The sequence below is a fragment of the Patagioenas fasciata genome, chromosome 15, assembly GCF_037038585.1.
Source record: "Patagioenas fasciata isolate bPatFas1 chromosome 15, bPatFas1.hap1, whole genome shotgun sequence".
Classification (NCBI taxonomy): domain Eukaryota; kingdom Metazoa; phylum Chordata; class Aves; order Columbiformes; family Columbidae; genus Patagioenas; species Patagioenas fasciata.
The window spans coordinates 12,960,432-12,978,971 of NC_092534.1; the positions used below are offsets into that span (position 1 = coordinate 12,960,432).

The window sequence follows — 18,540 nt, forward strand, 5'->3', positions numbered from 1 at the left end:
GGCGGGGGGAGGTGGCTGAGGGGCGACGCGGGGCATCTTGGGAGCTGTAGTTCTCTCCCGCCACAGGGGAGCGCTTTACGGCAGGACGTAACGGTGAGGGAAAGCGCGCCGCGGCCCTCCGCGCCTTGCGACAGAGCGAAGCGCGGGAGTGAGGGAGGTGAGTGAGGAGAGAGCGGCGGGGAAACGGGAGGGGAAACGGGGGTATCGGGGAGGGGCTGCCCCAGGTGGGAAGAGCCCGGCTGGAGTCGGAGGGTGGTGGGGGTCCCGGTTGTGGCGGGCGGGGCCAGCCCAGGCCTGAGGGGAGGCCTTGGCGGGGCAGGAAGCGGGTTGTGATGGGGGGAGAAGCTTCTCCAGCTCCGTGCAGCTCTGAGGGGGCTGTGGCGGGCAGAGGATGCCCTGGGCCGGGCGAGGGACATTCAGCGATCGCTACAAGGAGGTGGAGCCGTGGGGAGTCGGGCTCTGCTCCCAAGGAACAAGCGCCAGGAGCAGAGGAAACGGCCTCAATTTGCGCCAGGGGAGGTTGAGGTTGGATCTGGGGAACAATTTCTTCCCCAAAGGGCTGTGGGGCATTGGAACAGGCTGCCAAGGGCAGTGCTGGAGTCACCATCCCTGGAGGGGTTGAACAGACAGAGATGAGGTTCTCAGGGATATGGGGCAGTGCCAGGGGTGGCTGAATGGTTGGACTCAATAATGTTGAGTGTCTCTTCCAGCCAAACTGATTCAATGATTCTCCATCCTTGGCAGGATCCAGCCCCAGGACAAGGCCACAGCACCATGTCTCTGCCTCACAGGAGCTGTCACCCTCTCCAGTGATGAACATCTCAGCAAGACTCTCAGCCACCTGCGGGGTCAGGATGCTGCCCCAGCGCCTCTTCTCCCGGGCCGCAGAGGACATGGCATTGCAGAGGATCCGGAAGGTTCTGTGTGTGGCTGAGAAGAACGACGCTGCCCGGGGGATTGCGGATCTGCTCTCCAACAGCAGAATGCGGCGGGTGGGAACACACCACATCTCCTTACCGCTTCCCCATGCACGTACGGGTCTGGCGTAGCTGGCTGGAGAGGATCAGCTCAGCAGCTGTGCAGCACAATCCTAATCTCAGGTGTAGCCCATGTTGCAGCCCCAGCCCACTTGGCAGAGCTCGGCACAGGCAGTTCCCATCAGCATATGCAATATCTCACACTGCTTTTGTCTCTGGCTACTTCTGACCATGCCAGGGTACAAGAGCAGCTTTTGTGGACAAACACCACTTGCCCAAATGTATTTGGGAGTCTCAGATCCCCTGTGCTTGTGACTTAAGTCCTGTTGGAGTTCAGCTCCTTGTACCTGATCTGCCTTCTCCAAGCACTGAGCTCTGGTCGAAGGTTTCCCGTGTCATTCCTGGCTTTGCAGTGTCTGCAAAAGGCTTCAGGAACTGAAACCAGCTGCTGTTCTGTATCTCCCCGTGAAAAAGCACCATTTCTGCAGCGTCAGCAAGTGTGAGGGGTTTGCTGAAGTTCACATAATAAAGCAAAGATGGTCTGTGGTTTGGAGAAGAGTTCAAAGATCTCTCCTCTTTGCTGCTTTGTTGTGTGACCATTAACAGTTTGCATAATTACTTGGTATTTCCATGGTAAGGAACCAGAAGGTGCTTTTACACCATAATTATATTTGAATGAAAGGTGTTATTGACATTCTGAGCACTGACAATCCCAATCAAGGAAGATATCTTCCTCCTTCTATTCATCAGGAACATAACTGCCCAGCCCCATTAAACAAATCTGTTCCCCACTCTTTGTAGTCACTTTCAGTGGCGTGATAACCCCAAGCCTGGTTTAAAATACTTTTACACTGGAAATCATGGTTTCAATGTCTCTATAAATGACACAGGCAATTTCTATGAGCTGCAGTACCTGGTTTGCATGTGCGTCTCTGTGCTCTGCCGTAACAGCGAGGCGGAACGGGTTTGGTTTCTGTTTGGAGCCAGAAGCTCATCAACTCTCCTTTTCCTTCTAGCGAGAGGGGTTTTCCAAGTTCAACAAGATCTACGAATATGACTACCAGATGTTTGGCCAGGTAGAATTTCCTTTCATTCTGCTGCTGGATTAGAAAAGTGCAAAATCCTGATTATTAAAAGCCATTTGTCAAAAGTTATGAAACCCATTGCCAGTGACGGGAACATTTTGTCCAAAGATGAGGAAATGTCAGATGTTCTTTTCTTGGCTCAACCACTGACCTGTTTTCTAGCTTTAATTCTTTCAACTTTCTGGTTTTATATCAGCCAAACAAGTATTGCCATTTAGAATTGGGAGCTTTTTCCAAAAATTGAGGATAAGTCCACAGATTTAGGGAGCGAAGAGCTTGTTGTGATCCATTAGCAGGAGGGAGGCATCACTGATGCGTAAATTGAGAACTGCATCAAGGTCTTGGGGATGTGGGCAGTTTTTAGCCAACGATGGGCACTAATTACCTCGCTCTGTCTCTTGCAGAATGTGACTATGGTGATGACGTCCGTGTCTGGACACTTACTGGCTCATGATTTTAAGCTGCCATTTCGCAAATGGTTGGTACTGGGGGGTTTGTCACCCTCTGCGTTCAGCCCCAAGCTGGGAGGGACTCTGCCACTGCATGCTGATGGGTGCCAAATTTTAGGTAGAATAGCAAAAATACTGTCTTCCAAGTGCTGAAATACCCTGAAGTCATAATAGTGGGTAAAATACATTAAGGCAGACCCAAGGAATTAACTGGATTCCAAAGCCTGATTGTTTTGTCGTGCTCTTTGTTGAAATAGGAGCTGTTGGGGGAAGTGAGGTGCTTTCTCCGTCTTCCCTCCCCTTTGTTCCCTGTGCTTGAAATAAGAAAAGTCGCTTGTTTAGGGCAGCCATCCAGATTTGCAGTTACCTCTGGTTGCTTTTCGATTCTGTTGTTTTCAAGCGTAACTCAGCATTTCACGCAAGCTCAAAGTTGTCTAAGACAAGGCCCATGATAAAGTATATTATTAATTCCAGCACTTGAACATCACTTCCTTACAAGACAGCACCAGTTAGTGTCTCCCAACACATGTTTTTGTTGCGCACTCTCTTTATCCTCTCTTTCCCAGGCATAGCTGCAACCCTCTGGCTCTTTTTGATGCTGAAATTGAGAAGTATTGCCCTGAAAATTACTTGGATATCAAGGTACATTGTTTTTAAGAGTTTTTCTGAAACTCTTGAGTTCAGAGGTTAGTTCTACAAATATTGTCTCAGACAGGAGGAGGATTGGACCTGTGTCCTTAACGTCTGCGTTTCTAGAGCTTAGCAAATTCCTCCTGCTTTTCCTAGGACTACATACGCTGTTCATTTGTGACACCAAAAGGCTGCTGCTCATGTACAATTAACTGCAGTAAAGGAACAACTTCTTTGCTAAAAGTAAAAATTTTTTTTCCAACAAAGTGGAACTGGCAATTATGTCTCAAATTTACCAAAAATATAACATTTTCAGCAAACAGATTGTGGTACAATCCAATCCAAACGATGTTTATTAACAGAGTCTGATGTAAATAAATGACTCAATTCTTTTGAAAGCTGCCTAATCTCATGAGAGAGACAATTTCAAAATGTTATTGCAACAATCTATCTCTATGGATACACGTCGCATGTCGTGTTCAGTCAGTGAGTCATTCTGAAATTAAATGACAAAGCAAGTGGCCTGGGATGTCTCACATCTCACTCCGGGTTGTTTTCTCGTCTCAGAGAACCCTGGAACGAGAAGTCCAGCAGTGCCAAGCTCTGGTGATCTGGACCGACTGTGATCGAGAGGGGGAGAACATCGGCTTTGAGATCATTCACGTTTGCAAAGCTGGTGCGTAGAGCATCTTCTGCATCAGTCAGAGTTCTGCTAACATGCTGATGTAACAGTTATCGCTGCTCAGAGGCCGTTTAACAGTCATGTTTTCAATCTTGCTGTGTCCAGGTTAAATATTTTGACTGTAGTTCTGATCAACATGTGGCTTTGATAGACCATAAATATATTCAGCTATTGGAAAGCTTAGAATAGTTTGACGTCATGCTTTTTCAAAGCTGATTATTATTTGCTCCTTTCCATTGGTGTTTGAATTGCTCTTTAATTTTTTTTCCTCTCATGTCTAACAGTAAAGCCAAACCTCCAGGTTTTCCGAGCCCGTTTTTCAGAGATCACGCTTCACGCTGTCAGAACAGCCTGCGAGAACCTCACCCAACCAGATCAAAAGACAAGTGATGCTGTTGATGTCCGGCAGGAGCTGGACCTCAGGATCGGTACGTGTGCAGGGAACAGCTTCGTTATCAGCATGTGGTTTATTGTCTGTAAGTGCTTGAGCTCCCTTAGGCTGCTGCGCAAACAGGACGGCGTCCATCAGGCTCTTCCTCACTTCTCGTCTGACCACATTGAATGCACATTGTTAAAGCCCAGCAAGGGGTGGTTTAGAAAAATCATGTGTTACTGTCTCCTCAACACAAGACAGAAATTCCCTCTGTGGTGTCGTAAACCAGATTTTTAGACCAGATCTAACTAAATCACATCTCATGTTTTACTGGAAAACACTCTTTGAAGCAGATGTTAGGCTTATAGCTCACGCAGCACTGACAAGCTACTGCAACTGAGTATTAAGCTTAGAGTAAAATTAATACTCAGAGTATTAAAAAGAACCATCTGAAATGTTGTGTTTATCCTTCGACATTGTTGTGTTGAGTCCTGGTGTTCATTTTGTTTTCTCAGGTGCTGCCTTCACCAGATTCCAGACACTGCGTCTCCGGAAGATTTTCCCTGATATTTTAGCAGATCAGCTGATAAGCTATGGCAGCTGCCAGTTCCCAACACTGGGGTTTGTAGTCGAACGCTTTAAAGCTATCCAGGCCTTTGTTCCTGAAGCCTTCTATAAAATTAAAGGTATGTTTTGGGAAAACGAGTCCTGGACTCCGTTTGAAAGGGCTTGATATGTACAGAAAGGAAAAGTATCAGGGCAACAAACGAACTGTGCAGCAGAGGGGGTTTCCTCTTTTTTTCCATGACCACTAAGCAGAACTGAAAGGTTTCCCATTACTCTGGCCCCACTGCCTCTGTTGTATTTCTGTTGTATCGCTACTATTTCACTCCGATCTATTATTCTCCACAGTGACACACGATCATGAGGACGGTAGCGTGGTCTTCAACTGGAAGAGGAACCGGCTCTTTAATCACACAGCGTGCCTGGTCCTTTACCAGATATGTATGGAGGTCAGAAAGCTTGTAAATCGTTGTATAATCCAGCATCAGCCAAACATTTCCCCCAGCCACCTCGCTCGAGATGTTTAAAGACCAGTTTGTGTAAACTCTTAAAGAAGGTTTTGCTTTGTTTAGGATCCGGTAGCGACTGTTGTTGAGGTTGGGAGCAAGCCGAAGAGCAAATGGAGGCCCCTGCCCCTGGACACTGTGGTACGTTTGAACTGTGCTGAAAGGACTTATCGGAAAGAAGCTTTAAGCAGATATTTTACCCATCATTTGGAATGATGCACAAACACGTTTTTTTCTGGCTCCTCCCAATACAGGAACTTGAGAAGTTGGCTTCCCGCAAACTGAAAATAAACGCGAAAGAAACCATGAGAATAGCAGAAAAACTCTATACTCAAGGGTAAGAAAGCAAGACTTGGCTTGGTAAACTTAATTATTTCAAAAAGAAACGGCCTTTAGTACAAAATGAGAAGTATCTTGGAGCACCTTAAAGTGCTTTCCTGTCTTTTTTTTCTTAAGGTTCATTAGCTACCCCCGAACTGAGACCAACATTTTTCCCAAGGAGCTGAACCTCTCTGCTTTAGTGCAACAGCAGACACAGGACCCAAACTGGGGAGCGTTTGCACAGAGGATTTTGGATCAGGGTGGGCCAACCCCTCGGCGCGGAACCAAATCAGACCAGGCTCACCCTCCCATTCATCCCACAAAATACGCTGCAAACCTCCAGGTGAGTTTAACAAAGCCAGAGGGAACTGGGTGATTTGTATTGCTGGATAAATAAAGATAGAAGTCTTAATAATATGGTCATTAGCACAATATCGGCACCTGAAATCTCACTGTAATTTCTTGACCTCTCGTTAACACCAGAGGACACTGACCCTCTTTTTCTGTTTGATATTAGGGCAGTGAGCAAAGACTCTATGAATTCATTGTGCGCCATTTTTTGGCTTGCTGCTCTCAGGATGCTAAGGGACAGGAAACAACTGTAGAGATCGACATCGCTAATGAGCGATTCATTGCTCAAGGACTAATGATCCTGGCCCGAAATTATCTGGAAGTCTATCCTTACGAGAAGTGGAGCGATAAGGTGAATACCCCGAATAACGTAGATGGGAGAGGCTAAAATACCGGGAGCTTAAAATCGCACTTCACAGCCAGCTTCAGACCCCTCTGCAGAGTATTCTTTGACAATTCCTGCCCCATGGGCTGTTTCCCCCAAAGCGATCTCTGCTGAAAACCTGTGCAGCTTTATTGTGCCAGCTTTGGGGAGATTCTTCCCCTTCTGACACTGCAGCAGAGGCCACACAGGGCTGTGGGGTTGACTTTACTCACCCAGAGGAGCCGCAATCGCTGTTCCGTGGGCTCTCGCAGCTCATTCCTGGCTAATCCCGCAGGCCCTGAGCCTGGATCTCCTCCAGAACAGGGTGCTGCTCTCTGCACTGCCTTGCTCTTAACATGACATTTTGCCTTCAGCAAACAGACCAGGAGGCAGTTTTAAAGAGATTCTCCTTCCCTTCAGGTTATCCCACTGTATCAGAAAGGGTCTCGCTTTCAGCCCACTACGGTGGAGATGGTGGATGGGGAAACCAGCCCTCCATTGCTCCTCACAGAAGCGGATCTGATTGCTCTCATGGAGAAACATGGCATTGGTCAGTATTGGCAGCATGGCCTTTTGCTTTTGGAAGAACTTTGCTCATAAGTTTCTCCTCAACTTGTCTAACACCAGTTCTGTCCCACCTTCAGAGTAGGGAATGCTTGAAATGTCACTTTTGAGAAGAAATCACTTAAATGTAGAGAACAAAGGGGTAGTAGAGGCCTGCAGGCAAAGTCCAGAGATCTTGAGGAGCCTGCAGAGTGCCTCCAGTCCCACGGAGATGTGCGATCTCGCGCACAGGCTGTGCCTGCCAGCACATTGTTGGCCTCAGTGCCTGTGGGACACGAGGACAGTGCTACTCCTGACCATCAGTTGTCTCCTCCCTTTAGCACCTTGCATTCTGCAACAGGCACAGGGGGAAGTCACTTCTTGGCATGTAACTGGGCTCAAACCCATCTGCTTTCAGGGACTGATGCCACTCACGCCGAGCACATCGAGACGATTAAGACGCGGATGTACGTGGGCCTTACAGCAGATCAACGGTTCCTGCCAGGCCACCTGGGCATGGGGCTGGTTGAAGGTAAGGGCAGGCCAGTTTGGAAGGTGGCAGGTTCCTTACTTGCTCCTTTGTTTCGCTTACCGTGCAGTATGTTCCTCAGGCTACGATTCCATGGGCTACGAGATGTCCAAACCTGACCTTCGAGCTGAGCTGGAGGCTGATCTGAAACTCATCTGTGAAGGGAAGAAAGACAAATCAGTAGTGTTGCAGCAGCAGGTCCAAAAGTACAAGCAAGTCTTCATCGAAGCCGTGGCCAGAGCCAACAAGTGAGTTGTGTCTTCACCCTCTTCCACTTGCTTTGCTGTTCTGGGAGGTGCTGGCTCTTCTGGAGTGCGATCCTGTCACACTCTTTGCCTGGAGCTCTGCCTGGTCTGCGTGGGCATTTGCACAGGAAGGGATGACTCGCAGCCTGGCACGCTGTTGTGATTCGGTGCCAACTAACTGCTCATCTTGTTTTAAACTCTTCAAGATTAAATTCAGAGCTGGCTGAAGGAGATGGTGACATGCACTGACCTTTTTCAAGTTGTACCCTCACCTACCCTGTTCCAGAGACACAGTGCTGAGTCAACATGCTGGTGGAGAAGCTCAGAGGGGCTGCGTGTGGGGCAGCAGGGCCTAATTCACCACAGTGCCTGGTTTCTCTTTGCAGAGGAAACACACAAGATGCTCTGCTTGTTGTTTTTTATAGGTTGGACCAGGCCCTTGCTCAGTATTTTGGAGAAGCCACAGAAATTGCAGAGCAAGAGGAGGTCTACCCAGCAATGCCTCTTTCCGTTCGGAAGTGTCCACAGTGCAACAACGACATGGTCCTGAAGACCAGAAAGAACGGCGGGTTGGTGATCTTCCCTCTTGTAGAACATAGCCTGCGGTGGTGGTTTATGTTTTTCTAGGTGTTGTTTGTTTACCTGCCTTCTTGCAGCAAGCATGAAAGCTTGAACTGCAGCTAGCTGACTCTACCAGCTGTGTAAGCTGCGTGGACTCAGGCAAACCTCTCCCTCAAGTACGTAGTTGCCCTTAAAATTTGTTGTTTTGATCATTTCTGGTGCCTGAGAAGATGGGAGAACAGATCACTGACTGTCTTGACTTTGCCTCTTCCTCATCAGTGCCTCTGTTCCCCTGCAGGTTCTATCTCAGCTGCATGGGCTACCCAGCATGTAAAACTGCGGTCTGGTTTCCCGATTTTGTGCTGGACGTGGCCAGGGATGAGAGCGTCTGTGCTGTGTGTAAACCGCATCCAGTTCACAGGTATGTCATACCAGTTATCCCGTGGGGAAATGCAGCCCCTTGGACGTTGCGTGTCAGCTGTCAGGGCCAGACTTCCATGGACTGGGCAACCATTTTCCCCTCAGATCTTGGTGAGCTGGAGCAGCACTTTCATGGCTTGGAGATGGAAAAAAGTGGAGTTGGGGAAACTTAAGTATAGCAGAATTTAAAAAATAAAACATGAAAATTCAAGTCCAAATTGAGGTCTGTTGGTGACAAGTGATGTGAACTGGGAGACTTTTATTCTTCCTTTCCTTTTAGGCTAAAGTTTAAATTCAAGAGAGGCAGCGTTCCACCCATGATGCCCCTGGAGTTTGTTGGTTGCATCGGGGGCTGTGACGAGATGCTAAAAGAGCTCTTGGACCTGAAGTATTTACACAGGTCATCCCAACCCATGTCAGCATCCAGCCAGCAAGTGAACCGCTTGCAGGTCAGCAACTCCAGCAGGGCTGGCGGTGACAACCGGCACATGAGGGGGACCACAAACCTGGCAGCAGGACATCTGCTCTCCTTGAGCTCCACGAGAACGCCCAGGCCTGTTCCTTCCGCCGCTCCAGACGATGGGAACAATGCCGTGGTGTGCAACTGCGGGAACGAAGCCCTGCTCCTGACTGTGCGCAAGGAAGGGCCCAACCAAGGCCGGCAGTTTTACAAATGCAGCGCCAGCACCTGCAACTTTTTTCTTTGGGCTGATCAGCACTCAGAGGACAGAAGCGAGGCGGCTCCCTGGGACTCTGCGCTTCCTCGGCCCTTTGCAGGAAGGGGCTCAGCAGAATTCCAGCGCCCAGGAGGAGGAAGAGACCCAGGGCTCTTTGGAAGCAACAGCTCCGATTCGAGAGGTGGCACGGTCTGCAAGTGCGACCAGCCAGCCATCACACGCACCGTCCAGAAGGATGGGCCCAACAAGGGGCGGCAGTTCCACACCTGCTCCAAACCCCGAGAGCAGCAGTGCGGCTTCTTCCAGTGGGCAGATGAAAACGTGGCGCCAGGTGAGGCTGGGCGTGGGGCGAGACACGAGGTTTGGAGGCTGCGCTTGGAGCTAAACTTGAAGCTAAACACACTCGTCACACATGCATAACGCTACTGCAGCACGGCAGCTCTTGTAGCAACTCACACATTTAACAGACTTCAGGTTTTTTTCTTTGGAACAGCTGTCAGCAGCATTATAGCACTTCAAATCTTGCTGGTAACAACCAGGTCTGGCTTACCTCCCCAAGTGCTGATGCATATAGGTTCCAGTATAGGTTGGGAAATTACATATTAGAGAGCAGTGTAGGGGAAAGGGACTTGGGGGTCCTGGTGGACAGCAGGATGACCATGAGCCAGCACTGTGCCCTTGTGGCCAGGAAGGCCAATGGCATCCTCGGGTGTGTTACAAGGGGGGTGGTCAGTAGATCGAGAGAGGTCCTCCTTCCCCTCTACTCTGCCCTGGTGAGACCCCCTCTGGAATATTGTGTCAAGTTCTGGGCCCCTCAGTTCCAGAAGGACAGGGAACTGCTGGAGAGGGTCCAGCGTAGGGCAACAAAGATGATTAAGGGAGTGGAGCACCTCCCTTATGAAGAAAGGCTGAGGGAGCTGGGTCTCTTTAGTTTGGAGAAGAGGAGACTGAGGGGTGACCTTATTAATGTTTATAAATATATAAAGGGTGAGTGCCATGAGAATGGAGCCAGGCTCTTCTCAGTGGCAAACAATGATAGGACAAGGAGTAATGGGATCAAGCTGGAACACAAGAGGTTCCACTTAAATTTGAGAAGAAACTTCTTCTCAGTGAGGGTGACAGAGCACTGGAACAGGCTGCCCAGGGAGGTTGTGGAGCCGCCTTCCCTGGAGATATTCAAAGCCCACCTGGACACATTCCTGTGTGACCTCACCTAGGCGATCCTGCTCCAGCAGGGGGATTGGACTGGATGATCTTTCGAGGTCCCTTCCAATCCCAAACATACTGTGATATGTCCTCATAGCACACATCTGCTGAGCTCCGAGCTGGATGCTTTGCTTCTGCGTGCCGTAAGCTCAAGTGTCTGTCTGTCCGTGACTTGTTGGATAAAGCCCAGTGCTCTTCCCAACGGTCTGTTTAGGAATTTGTCCTCCCAAATGACGGTGCTCAGTTTGCAAGAGCTGTTACTGACTCAGTACAGGGTTGAAGCAGCAGCACCGCTTTTGGAGATCTCAAACCCCATTCTGTCACGCCAGGGAAACCGCGCTGCTCCTTCTGCCCTAGTTTAGGGATTCAGTGAAAGGCCAAGTCTTTCTGAAGCTTTGATCAGAGCTGAGAAACTGAGTGTGGCTGCTGTGGAAAAGTGCTGAAAACAAGTACCCATAAAAAAAAAAAATCACAAAATAAGGTTGCAAAAGGTAGAGCACTGACACAAAGGGACAGGAAGCAAAGTATGAGGTGGAGATGTGGTCTTGGGGGAGATCTTCAACACTGGCCTGCTCCTCCTTAGACGTTAGGACCTAAAGGGGTAGAATCAAGTTTTCAAAACTCCTTAAACCCCAAGTTTTCCTCTGGCATGTGTTGTTTCTGCCTCAGCTGCAGAACAGGGCTTGCAGCCAGGCAGAGCCATTTCCCCTCTTCTGCTCCAACATTGCTGTATTGCTGCAGGACAAATGGTTAACGTTTAACTGTTGAGACAAATCTGAAGCAAGTGCAGTTCCAGGAACAATCTGAGTGGCTGAGATAGTAAAATCATTGATCCTCCATTTTGAACTTCTGTTTCTCTACCTACTTATATTTTCAAAGGTACTTAAACACAAGTTGTTTCTCTTTAGGGCCATCTGGAGATGTCGCTTTGAATGACTTTGGCAGCAGTGGATACTCCAGAGGGTTGGGAAGTAAAGCCAAGAGACCAAGTGGTCTCTCCTCAGGAGCCACTGCCAAGAAACCACGGACCTGTAGCGTTTGTCACCAGCCTGGCCACACAAGGAAAACCTGTCCCCAAAACCACTGAGGCTGGGCAGACACATCTCTGGAGAGCCTGAAAGGTCCAGCCGGGGTCATGAGCTGCTACAGGAGCAACTGCTGCTGAAAGGAACTGCAGTTGAGAAACAAGCCTGGCAAATGGTTTCTGGAAGGGCAGGTTGCAGGACGCTGCTGCCGAGGGAGACCATCGTCCCGCAGGAGTTCCATGCCTGGGCAGTGAGGGTTCCACCAGCTCTGAAAGGTGGTTCTGCTACTGGTGTCAGCCTTTGTTTTCAGCTGCTTTTCTCCTGAGCAGATTGGGATAGTCTAAACATTTCAAGGAAGCATTTAGAAACTGAACCTGCAGAGAAAACAGCGCTGGAGCTTGTCCACCCACAGCTCCCACCGCGCTGGCGGTTCTACACAGCTGTTCTACCCGATGAAGAGCTGGGTCATAGCTGCCAGGACAGACACCGCGGCTGCTTCTTGCCTCTTCTCATTCCCAACCTTCCACAGTGTGGAATTTTATTTGAAGTTGCCTTCCAAGTTGACATTATCTGAGCAACATTCCCATTTCTTTCTTGTCCCCGTGCCATACCACGTACCTCGGTTGTCCCCAGCCGGGTAGGTTGGCCAGGTGCGGAGAAGCAGGATCTGGAATCTCAGCTGGAGGGCTCAGGAAAAGCCTTCAGTTTAGGCAGCTCCTGAATTTGAAGCTGAGTTCTTCCTCAAACCTTGAGACATGCCTCTGTGATGCTGCTAGCTAATGGAAGTTATTTTTGTCAAACTAATAAGTTTCTTATTAAACGATTATTTAATTTTCATATTCGATACAGTGACATCTTAATTCTGCCTATTATTTCGTCCTACTTAAAATAGTTAAGCTATTACTGTAAAAGCATCCACCCAAATCTTGCTCTTTCCACTCACTCATCGGAACAATACAGAATCTTGGCAGAAACTCCCCACAGTGATTTAGAACTGAGCTGCAGGGGGTATGGAGAGTGGTTTTATCTCATCGGCTGCAGCACTGCTTCCCCGGGGAAGGGCAGGCAGCTGCTTGAACCCGATGGGAGGTTCCGTTTTCCTGCACTTCATTTATACTGAACTCCCTGGGGTGCCAGGCTGCCTCCTCCCGCTGTACAAAGCCAGGAGATCCACGAGATTCCCGTGTCCACTTCTGCCAGAGGACAGCGTTCAGATTTTTGCCCCCAATGCTGCTTCTTTGGGACACAGAGCGGTTCCCTGAGTCAGCACCGAGGTGACATGCAGAGAATGTTTTAACACTGCAGCAGCCCATCACTGGCTCTAAATCTATGGAGTAAGGTCAGAACTCGGGCTGCGTTTCCCTGGACCCCTCACTCCCACGATAAAACAGCTGCAGCCTAAAAATACAGACCTGACGGCTAAAATAACAGGATTACGAGGCTTTGTAATGCAATCACTGAGCTGGCAAAAGCACGGCAGGAGCCCAGGGACAGGCAACTGCAGTGGGAAGCATTTGGGCAGCAGCTGGGCAGCATTTGGGTGACACAAATCAGCTGTTTCCAGCTTCCCATGTCCAACCCTGCTCAGCCTTCAGGCAGAGCTGCCCAGTAAATGTGTCCAGAGGACTCACGTACTGCAGCCAGTCACTCTGCAGCACAGAGGTTTGGAAAAGGAGAAGGAAGGTCTGGAAGGATGGGGTCTGACCCCCACCAAGCTCTCTGTGCAGTGGGGGGACACCCTGGGTCGTTTTTGGGCACTTGACCACAGCTGAAGCATCACTTCAGCCCTTATCACAGGAAAGGAGACAAACAGCCAACACAAGAGAACCAGAATGCACAGGAAAGGTTTATTCTCATCGCTGACACCTGGGAAGTGGTTTGGAGGAACAAACTAAGTCATTTCAGACTGGGAGGAAAAGCACTTTTTTTCCCCCTCCCATAAACAAGATGATAGCTGTAAATAAAACTAATCCACAACAGCTGCTCACACTTAAGTCCACAGGACTTCTCCATCTCCACCAGTGTGCAAAAACAACTCTTCCCATTAAATACAATAATATATTCCTTCGCCTCAGGACTACAGCCAGAACCAAAGCCTACTAGCAGCCACTCAAAGGAAAAAAACACAAGACAAAATAGCCAAACAAAACATACCTTCTGAATAAAAAGCACAAACCGCTTCAGTTCATGCGAGCACTCTGCTCAGAGCATCATTCCTGCCCCGTATGACGGGGCTCTGGGGGAACAGGACCCCCAGACAGCAGCAATACTTGTGAAAAGGTCACTGGACAGGCTGGACGGGGACACGTGGATCATTGCAGAGCAGCCAGTACCACAGAGGGACACTGGCAGTGTCCCACCCGCCTGGGAGGGGACACGCAGCCCCGCTGCAGCCTCCACTGAGGGACCCACACCAGGAGCTTCCTGGGGGTTGGGCACAATCCTCCTGGTACCGCCTGTTTTGGGACATCTTCCAGCAAAACCGCACGGTGGGACAAGGGCCAGGAAGCCCTGTCACTGCGCTGGACACACGTCCCTTCCTCGAGGCAGAGCCGATTCAGGCAGAATGCAAAGGTAGGGCTGAGCTTGCCCCTTTGGCAGCTGAAAAGGTTTCCAAAGAATAACCCCTCAGCCCATTTGCTATAGCTGTACCTCCAAGTGCCCAGACAACCCCTCAGGTCATCGCTTGGCAATGTCCTGCAGACAATGAGGCTCTCACCCCATCCCAAATGCCAGCTGAGGGCATGGCACAGTGACACAGAGCGCCCAAGGGGACACCGCAGCCCATGGGGGCTGCAGGACACAGCAAGGACCTGATCCTGCCAGCTCCGGCTGGTCTCGGAGTGCGAGGGGAGCCCCAGAGCTGGGACAGGTGGGGGACACTGGGAACCAGGCACCAAACATGCTCCTCATCGGCTCCCAGCAGACGGGACTCACCTGCAGGTACTCGAGGCATGGGCTGCACAGAGCCTCCCGGGGAGAGGCTCCTCACACCACCATCCACCTCTGCTCTGTCTGTTTTATTCAGACAGAAAATAGTTTGGTTTGTTTGTTTGTTTTTTCTCATAAAGTGCAAAAACTTCGCCTCTTACTGACCAGTCAACTAGAAGCATCACAGCCCTCGCAGCGGGGAGCAGCAGATGGGTGAGGAACACCCTATGCTTGGGAGCTCCCGACGCACCCGTCATTTCTCCGTCAGCAGGAGCTCCGGCTCAGATACGGCCCTGTAGAGCATGAAGCCCATCTCATCGATTTCCTCCTCCGACAGCTCGCAGAACAGGTTGATTTTGTGGTTGAAATAGGAAGGCAGGACCCCTTTCTCCAGGTAGCCCACCAGCTCCTCAAGCACCTGCTGGAACCTGTCAGCAAGGTCTTCTTCTGCCCAGTCCGTGCTGGCAGCACTGAGGTGAAGGATGACATGGGTCAAGGGGCTCCCAGCGAGTTTGTGCAGGGCAGGATGAGTCTTGCAGACGTTGTTCAGGATGCAGAGGCAGCACTGCCGAATGCCGGAGTCACCAGCATCCAGCTCCTTCAGCGCCGAGACCTCCGCCCTGTAAAAGCTCTCAAGCCAGAGGTTTTCTACCAGTCCTTCAGGAGGAGCAGCCAGAAGAATCTTGTCCTCCATTTCCACCACTGGGAAGAGGGTGATGCTCAGCTCGACCTGATCATGTTTGACTTCCAGCTTCAGCTCTTGGGAGGCCACCACGGGGTGGATGACGCCGCCCAGCAGGCTGCCGATGGCCGGCCAGTTGATGGAGGCCACCAGCAACTTGTGGAGTGTCTCGTTGAGCACGTTGGAGGAGAAGTACTGGCCCACGATGAACCTGTCCCACGGGCTGCACCCACGAGGGAAATACTCCAGATCAGTCCTCTTGATCATCCAGTACTGGGGGTTCCTCACCACCGTGTCCTCTCCCGGGATGAGGCTCCACAGCGCGGTGTCGAGGACCACGGGCAGCATGAGGTGGACCTGCTCGGCTGTGAGAGCCCTGAGGCCGTCAAGCAGGGGACCACTGAGGAAGAGGCTGCCAAAGGGCAGCTCCGGGCACTTGTTCCGTAGGAAGTTCTGCAGTTGGGCACAGATGCCCCTGGCCAGCTGCAGGACAAGGGACACTTGTGCCTCGGGCACAGCCAGATGGTTGCTGTAGTGGGAGAGGAGCTTCTCCTGCAGCGTGAGGCAGCGCGGAGGGCTGGACTCCAGCCGAGGGGTCTCCAGAGGGGCAGGGGAGACCCTGGGCTCTGTGAGAAGGGAATGGGACAGAGGGGAGGGACAAGTCATAGCTGTGACAAGGTCACCTGCAACCTGTAGCAGCTTCTCCTGCTGCAGCTGAGGGGGAGGCATGGGCTGGGTGACCAGCTCCCAGCCCACCTCTCTGGATGTGAGTGAACCTGGCCTTGCCAAGAGGGGCACCACCACGTCCTCTGACCTTCACAGCACTTTGCAGCCAAGGCAGGGCCCAAACTGACCTCAAAACCCAACAGCACCCAGTCCCGTCCCCCAGCAAGAGATGGGTAAACCAGGCAAAGCACCAGCAGCTGCGCAGGGGACTCGCTGCCAGGGTCCCTGCGAGCCTCAGCCCCACTGGTTGTCCCTGCTGTGCCCAGGGAGATCCAGCTTGCCCCGATGACGACCCCATCGCTTGAGTCCTGGGAATGATCCCACTCCAGGTCTGGTATCTCAGGACCTGCTCTGCGCTAAGCCGGGCTGCTTTCCCACTTGGAAAAACACAGAATCAGAATTTCTTTGGTTGGAAGAGACCCTCAAGATCCTCGAGTCCAACCATTCCGCCCCCCAGCACTACCCCATATCCCTGAGAACCTGCTCTCTGCATCTGTTCAACCCCTCCAGGGACAGTGACTCCACCACTGCCCTGGGCAGCCTGTTCCAATGCCCGACAGCCCTTTGGAGAAGAAATTGTTCCCAATATCCAGTCTAAACCTCCCTTGGCCAACTTGATGCCATTTCTACATCTATCTCTGCAGACAGCCAGACAAGGCAGCCTTTGTGTGCAGCAGCTCCCGAGTGCACCTTCCTCTGGGCTGACCGAGAAAACGAGCACAACAGACGCCGCTCCAGAAAAAACAAAGCCCCAGCAGCCTCCACCTCGACACAGCAGCCGAGACGCCCAGGACATTACCAGAGGTGCTGATACCGCAGGCATTGCCTAAAAAGGGGCCGCAGCTCAGAGTCCTCCCAAGAGGGAGGGGACAAACGTGTCAGCTTTCCCATCACTGAGCTAAAAATAACACAGAGCTCCCAGGCTGCCAGGAGCAGCGGCACAGCCAGCCCAGAGCACATCAAGGTGATCGTCCCAACCATGGCAGGAACTGGCACTGTGAGCCTCACCTGTCACCGGCGGCCGAGCCGGAGAGAGCAGCGGCTCGCTGAGATCTTCCCTTCTCTGCTTTGGGGCAAGGTTTGGGGTCGCCTTGATCAAGGCCAACTCTGGCCAGCTCTCCTCCAGGGTCTTCTGCTCAGCTTTGGGATCGCCCTCATCACGAGGGCTGGTGGCTCGGTCTATCAGCTGGAGGGAAGGAAAACATTATTATCTCCGAATGTTTCCCTAAGGTCACACCCTGAACTAACCACAGAATGGTTTGGGTAGAAGAGACCTCCCCAGCTCCCCCAGTGCCACCCCTGCCATGAGCAGGGACATCTTCACCAGCTCAGGTTGCTCAGAGCCCTGTCCAGCCTGGCCTGGGATGTCTCCAGGGATGGGGCATCCACTACCTCTCTGGCCAACCTGGGCCAGGCTCTCACCACCCTCAGGGTAAAAAATTTCTTCCTCATGTTTAGCCTGAGAGGGGACAACAGCCCCTCTGGTCACACACGGGTAGACACAGCCCCAGATAAGGCTTCTACTCACAAAAATATACAGTGTAGGGGACGACAAAGCTGCATGTTTTCTTCCCACAGGTTTTAAGTGGGCAACAGTCAGATGTCCAGATGTGAATTAAGGCCAAGATGCCTTTCTTGACGGGATGCCATATCCCAAATGTGTGATGTTCCAGGAGAGAGGAGTGTGGGGCTGCCTGTGCCCCGCAGGGCAGGAACCAGCAGAGCTCTGTACCCACGGTGCTGCCACCAGCACCGGCAGCATTTCTGCCAGACCCCATGGACCAGCTGGGGAACAGCCAGCGAGGTCTGCAGTGCATCTTCCCCACCGCAGCCAGAGAGTAAGGCAGTTTTGAGCCCCAACAGCAGCCACACCAGCCTTACCCGCTTCACGGCCAGGGTGGCAATGGCCAGCACAGCCGCGCCAGTGACGCCCAGCACCAGCCTGGCGTTGGCCAACAGGAGGTCGAGGACACTGCCCAGCCCGTTGTCCTCCTGCCGCTTGCCCCGCTGCCGCGTGAACTCGGCCATGGTCGCCCTGTGGAGAGGAGCAGCGGAGTGTCACCCAGGGTGGGGGAACTGCCTCCCCGGGGGACACAGAGCCCGCAGGACTGGAGGGTCTGGGGAACGGGGATTTCTACCGGCCCTACCGCTCCCTTCCACCTCCAGGGCAAAGGCTCCCGCCGCCGGAACGCTCGGGTGCAGCGGAGGAGCAAGGGTCACCCTGGAGAAGGATCACCCACTCCTCGCTCGGCCCTGCCGCAACGGCCTCCGGAGGAACCGGTGGCGCAGAGCGAGGGGTCGGTACCGCGGCCCACGCCTCCGGGAAGGACCGGATCGGAGCCTTCCGCGCTGCCGAGGGGAGGCGGCCGGGCAGCGGGGACAGCGCCCGGGGCCGCCTGCGAGCCCCGACTCGCTCAAGGGCAGGAGCGGAGCGAACCCGCCCGCAACCCCTGCTGGCTCCTATCCGCGTCCGCCCCCTCCGCCCGCACTCACCTCCGCGCTGCCGCTGGCCTGCGCGTGCCGGCGCGGCGGCACGCCCTGGAGGCCCCGGTGCGACCCCAGCCAATAGGGGCGCAGCGCAGCGCGGCCCCGCCCACCGGCGCTCGGAAGCAGAACCCGGTTCCGCGCCCCTCTCCCGCCGAGCGTCACCGCCGGGGCGGGGCCGGGCGCTGAGGGGGCGGGGCCGGGCGGGG

At 52.3% G+C, this 18,540-nt stretch overlaps 2 protein-coding genes across 4 annotated transcripts; one reads left to right on the forward strand and one right to left on the reverse strand.

Moving 5' to 3' along the window:
- The first annotated feature begins 5 nt into the window (after positions 1-5).
- On the forward strand, positions 6-12,352 carry TOP3A (DNA topoisomerase III alpha). Of its 2 annotated transcripts, XM_065851026.2 has the most exons (20): positions 6-157; positions 745-992; positions 1,994-2,053; positions 2,467-2,540; positions 3,078-3,153; positions 3,709-3,817; positions 4,108-4,251; positions 4,712-4,882; positions 5,109-5,209; positions 5,333-5,407; positions 5,521-5,603; positions 5,723-5,930; positions 6,105-6,290; positions 6,723-6,852; positions 7,264-7,377; positions 7,457-7,622; positions 8,045-8,188; positions 8,479-8,601; positions 8,881-9,608; positions 11,392-12,352. In XM_065851026.2, the coding sequence occupies exons 2-20, from the start codon at positions 813-815 to the stop codon at positions 11,568-11,570; spliced, it is 3,051 nt and encodes a 1,016-aa protein (XP_065707098.2). In that variant the 5' UTR covers positions 6-157; positions 745-812; the 3' UTR covers positions 11,571-12,352. The 2 variants fall into 2 exon arrangements, with proteins under 2 accessions (XP_065707098.2, XP_071671368.1); XM_071815267.1 differs by lacking the exons at positions 6-157; positions 745-992 and adding an exon at positions 1,000-1,100.
- Positions 12,353-13,336: 984 nt separating this feature from the next.
- Positions 13,337-18,461, reverse strand: MIEF2 (mitochondrial elongation factor 2). Of its 2 annotated transcripts, none has more exons than XM_065851077.2 (4): positions 18,341-18,461; positions 17,729-17,882; positions 16,856-17,033; positions 13,337-15,747 (listed from the first exon to the last, which is right to left on the reverse strand). In XM_065851077.2, the coding sequence occupies exons 2-4, from the start codon at positions 17,873-17,875 to the stop codon at positions 14,693-14,695; spliced, it is 1,380 nt and encodes a 459-aa protein (XP_065707149.2). In that variant the 5' UTR covers positions 17,876-17,882; positions 18,341-18,461; the 3' UTR covers positions 13,337-14,692. The 2 variants fall into 2 exon arrangements, with proteins under 2 accessions (XP_065707149.2, XP_065707151.2); XM_065851079.2 differs by lacking the exon at positions 18,341-18,461 and adding an exon at positions 17,995-18,323.
- Between the last annotated feature and the right edge of the window lie 79 nt (positions 18,462-18,540).

Excerpts from the sequence above, each read along its gene's own strand:
- TOP3A (XM_065851026.2), top strand. The coding sequence starts at position 813 with ATGAACATCTCAGCAAGACTCTCAGCCACCTGCGGGGTCAGGATGCTG. Across the intron at positions 2,541-3,077 it reads AAGCTGCCATTTCGCAAATG|GCATAGCTGCAACCCTCTGG; the intron begins GTTGGTACTGGG and ends TCTCTTTCCCAG. Across the intron at positions 3,818-4,107 it reads CATTCACGTTTGCAAAGCTG|TAAAGCCAAACCTCCAGGTT; the intron begins GTGCGTAGAGCA and ends CATGTCTAACAG.
- MIEF2 (XM_065851077.2), bottom strand. The coding sequence starts at position 17,875 with ATGGCCGAGTTCACGCGGCAGCGGGGCAAGCGGCAGGAGGACAACGGG. Across the intron at positions 17,034-17,728 it reads CCACCCTGGCCGTGAAGCGG|CTGATAGACCGAGCCACCAG; the intron begins GTAAGGCTGGTG and ends CCTTCCCTCCAG. Across the intron at positions 15,748-16,855 it reads GGCTCGGCCGCCGGTGACAG|AGCCCAGGGTCTCCCCTGCC; the intron begins GTGAGGCTCACA and ends CCCTTCTCACAG.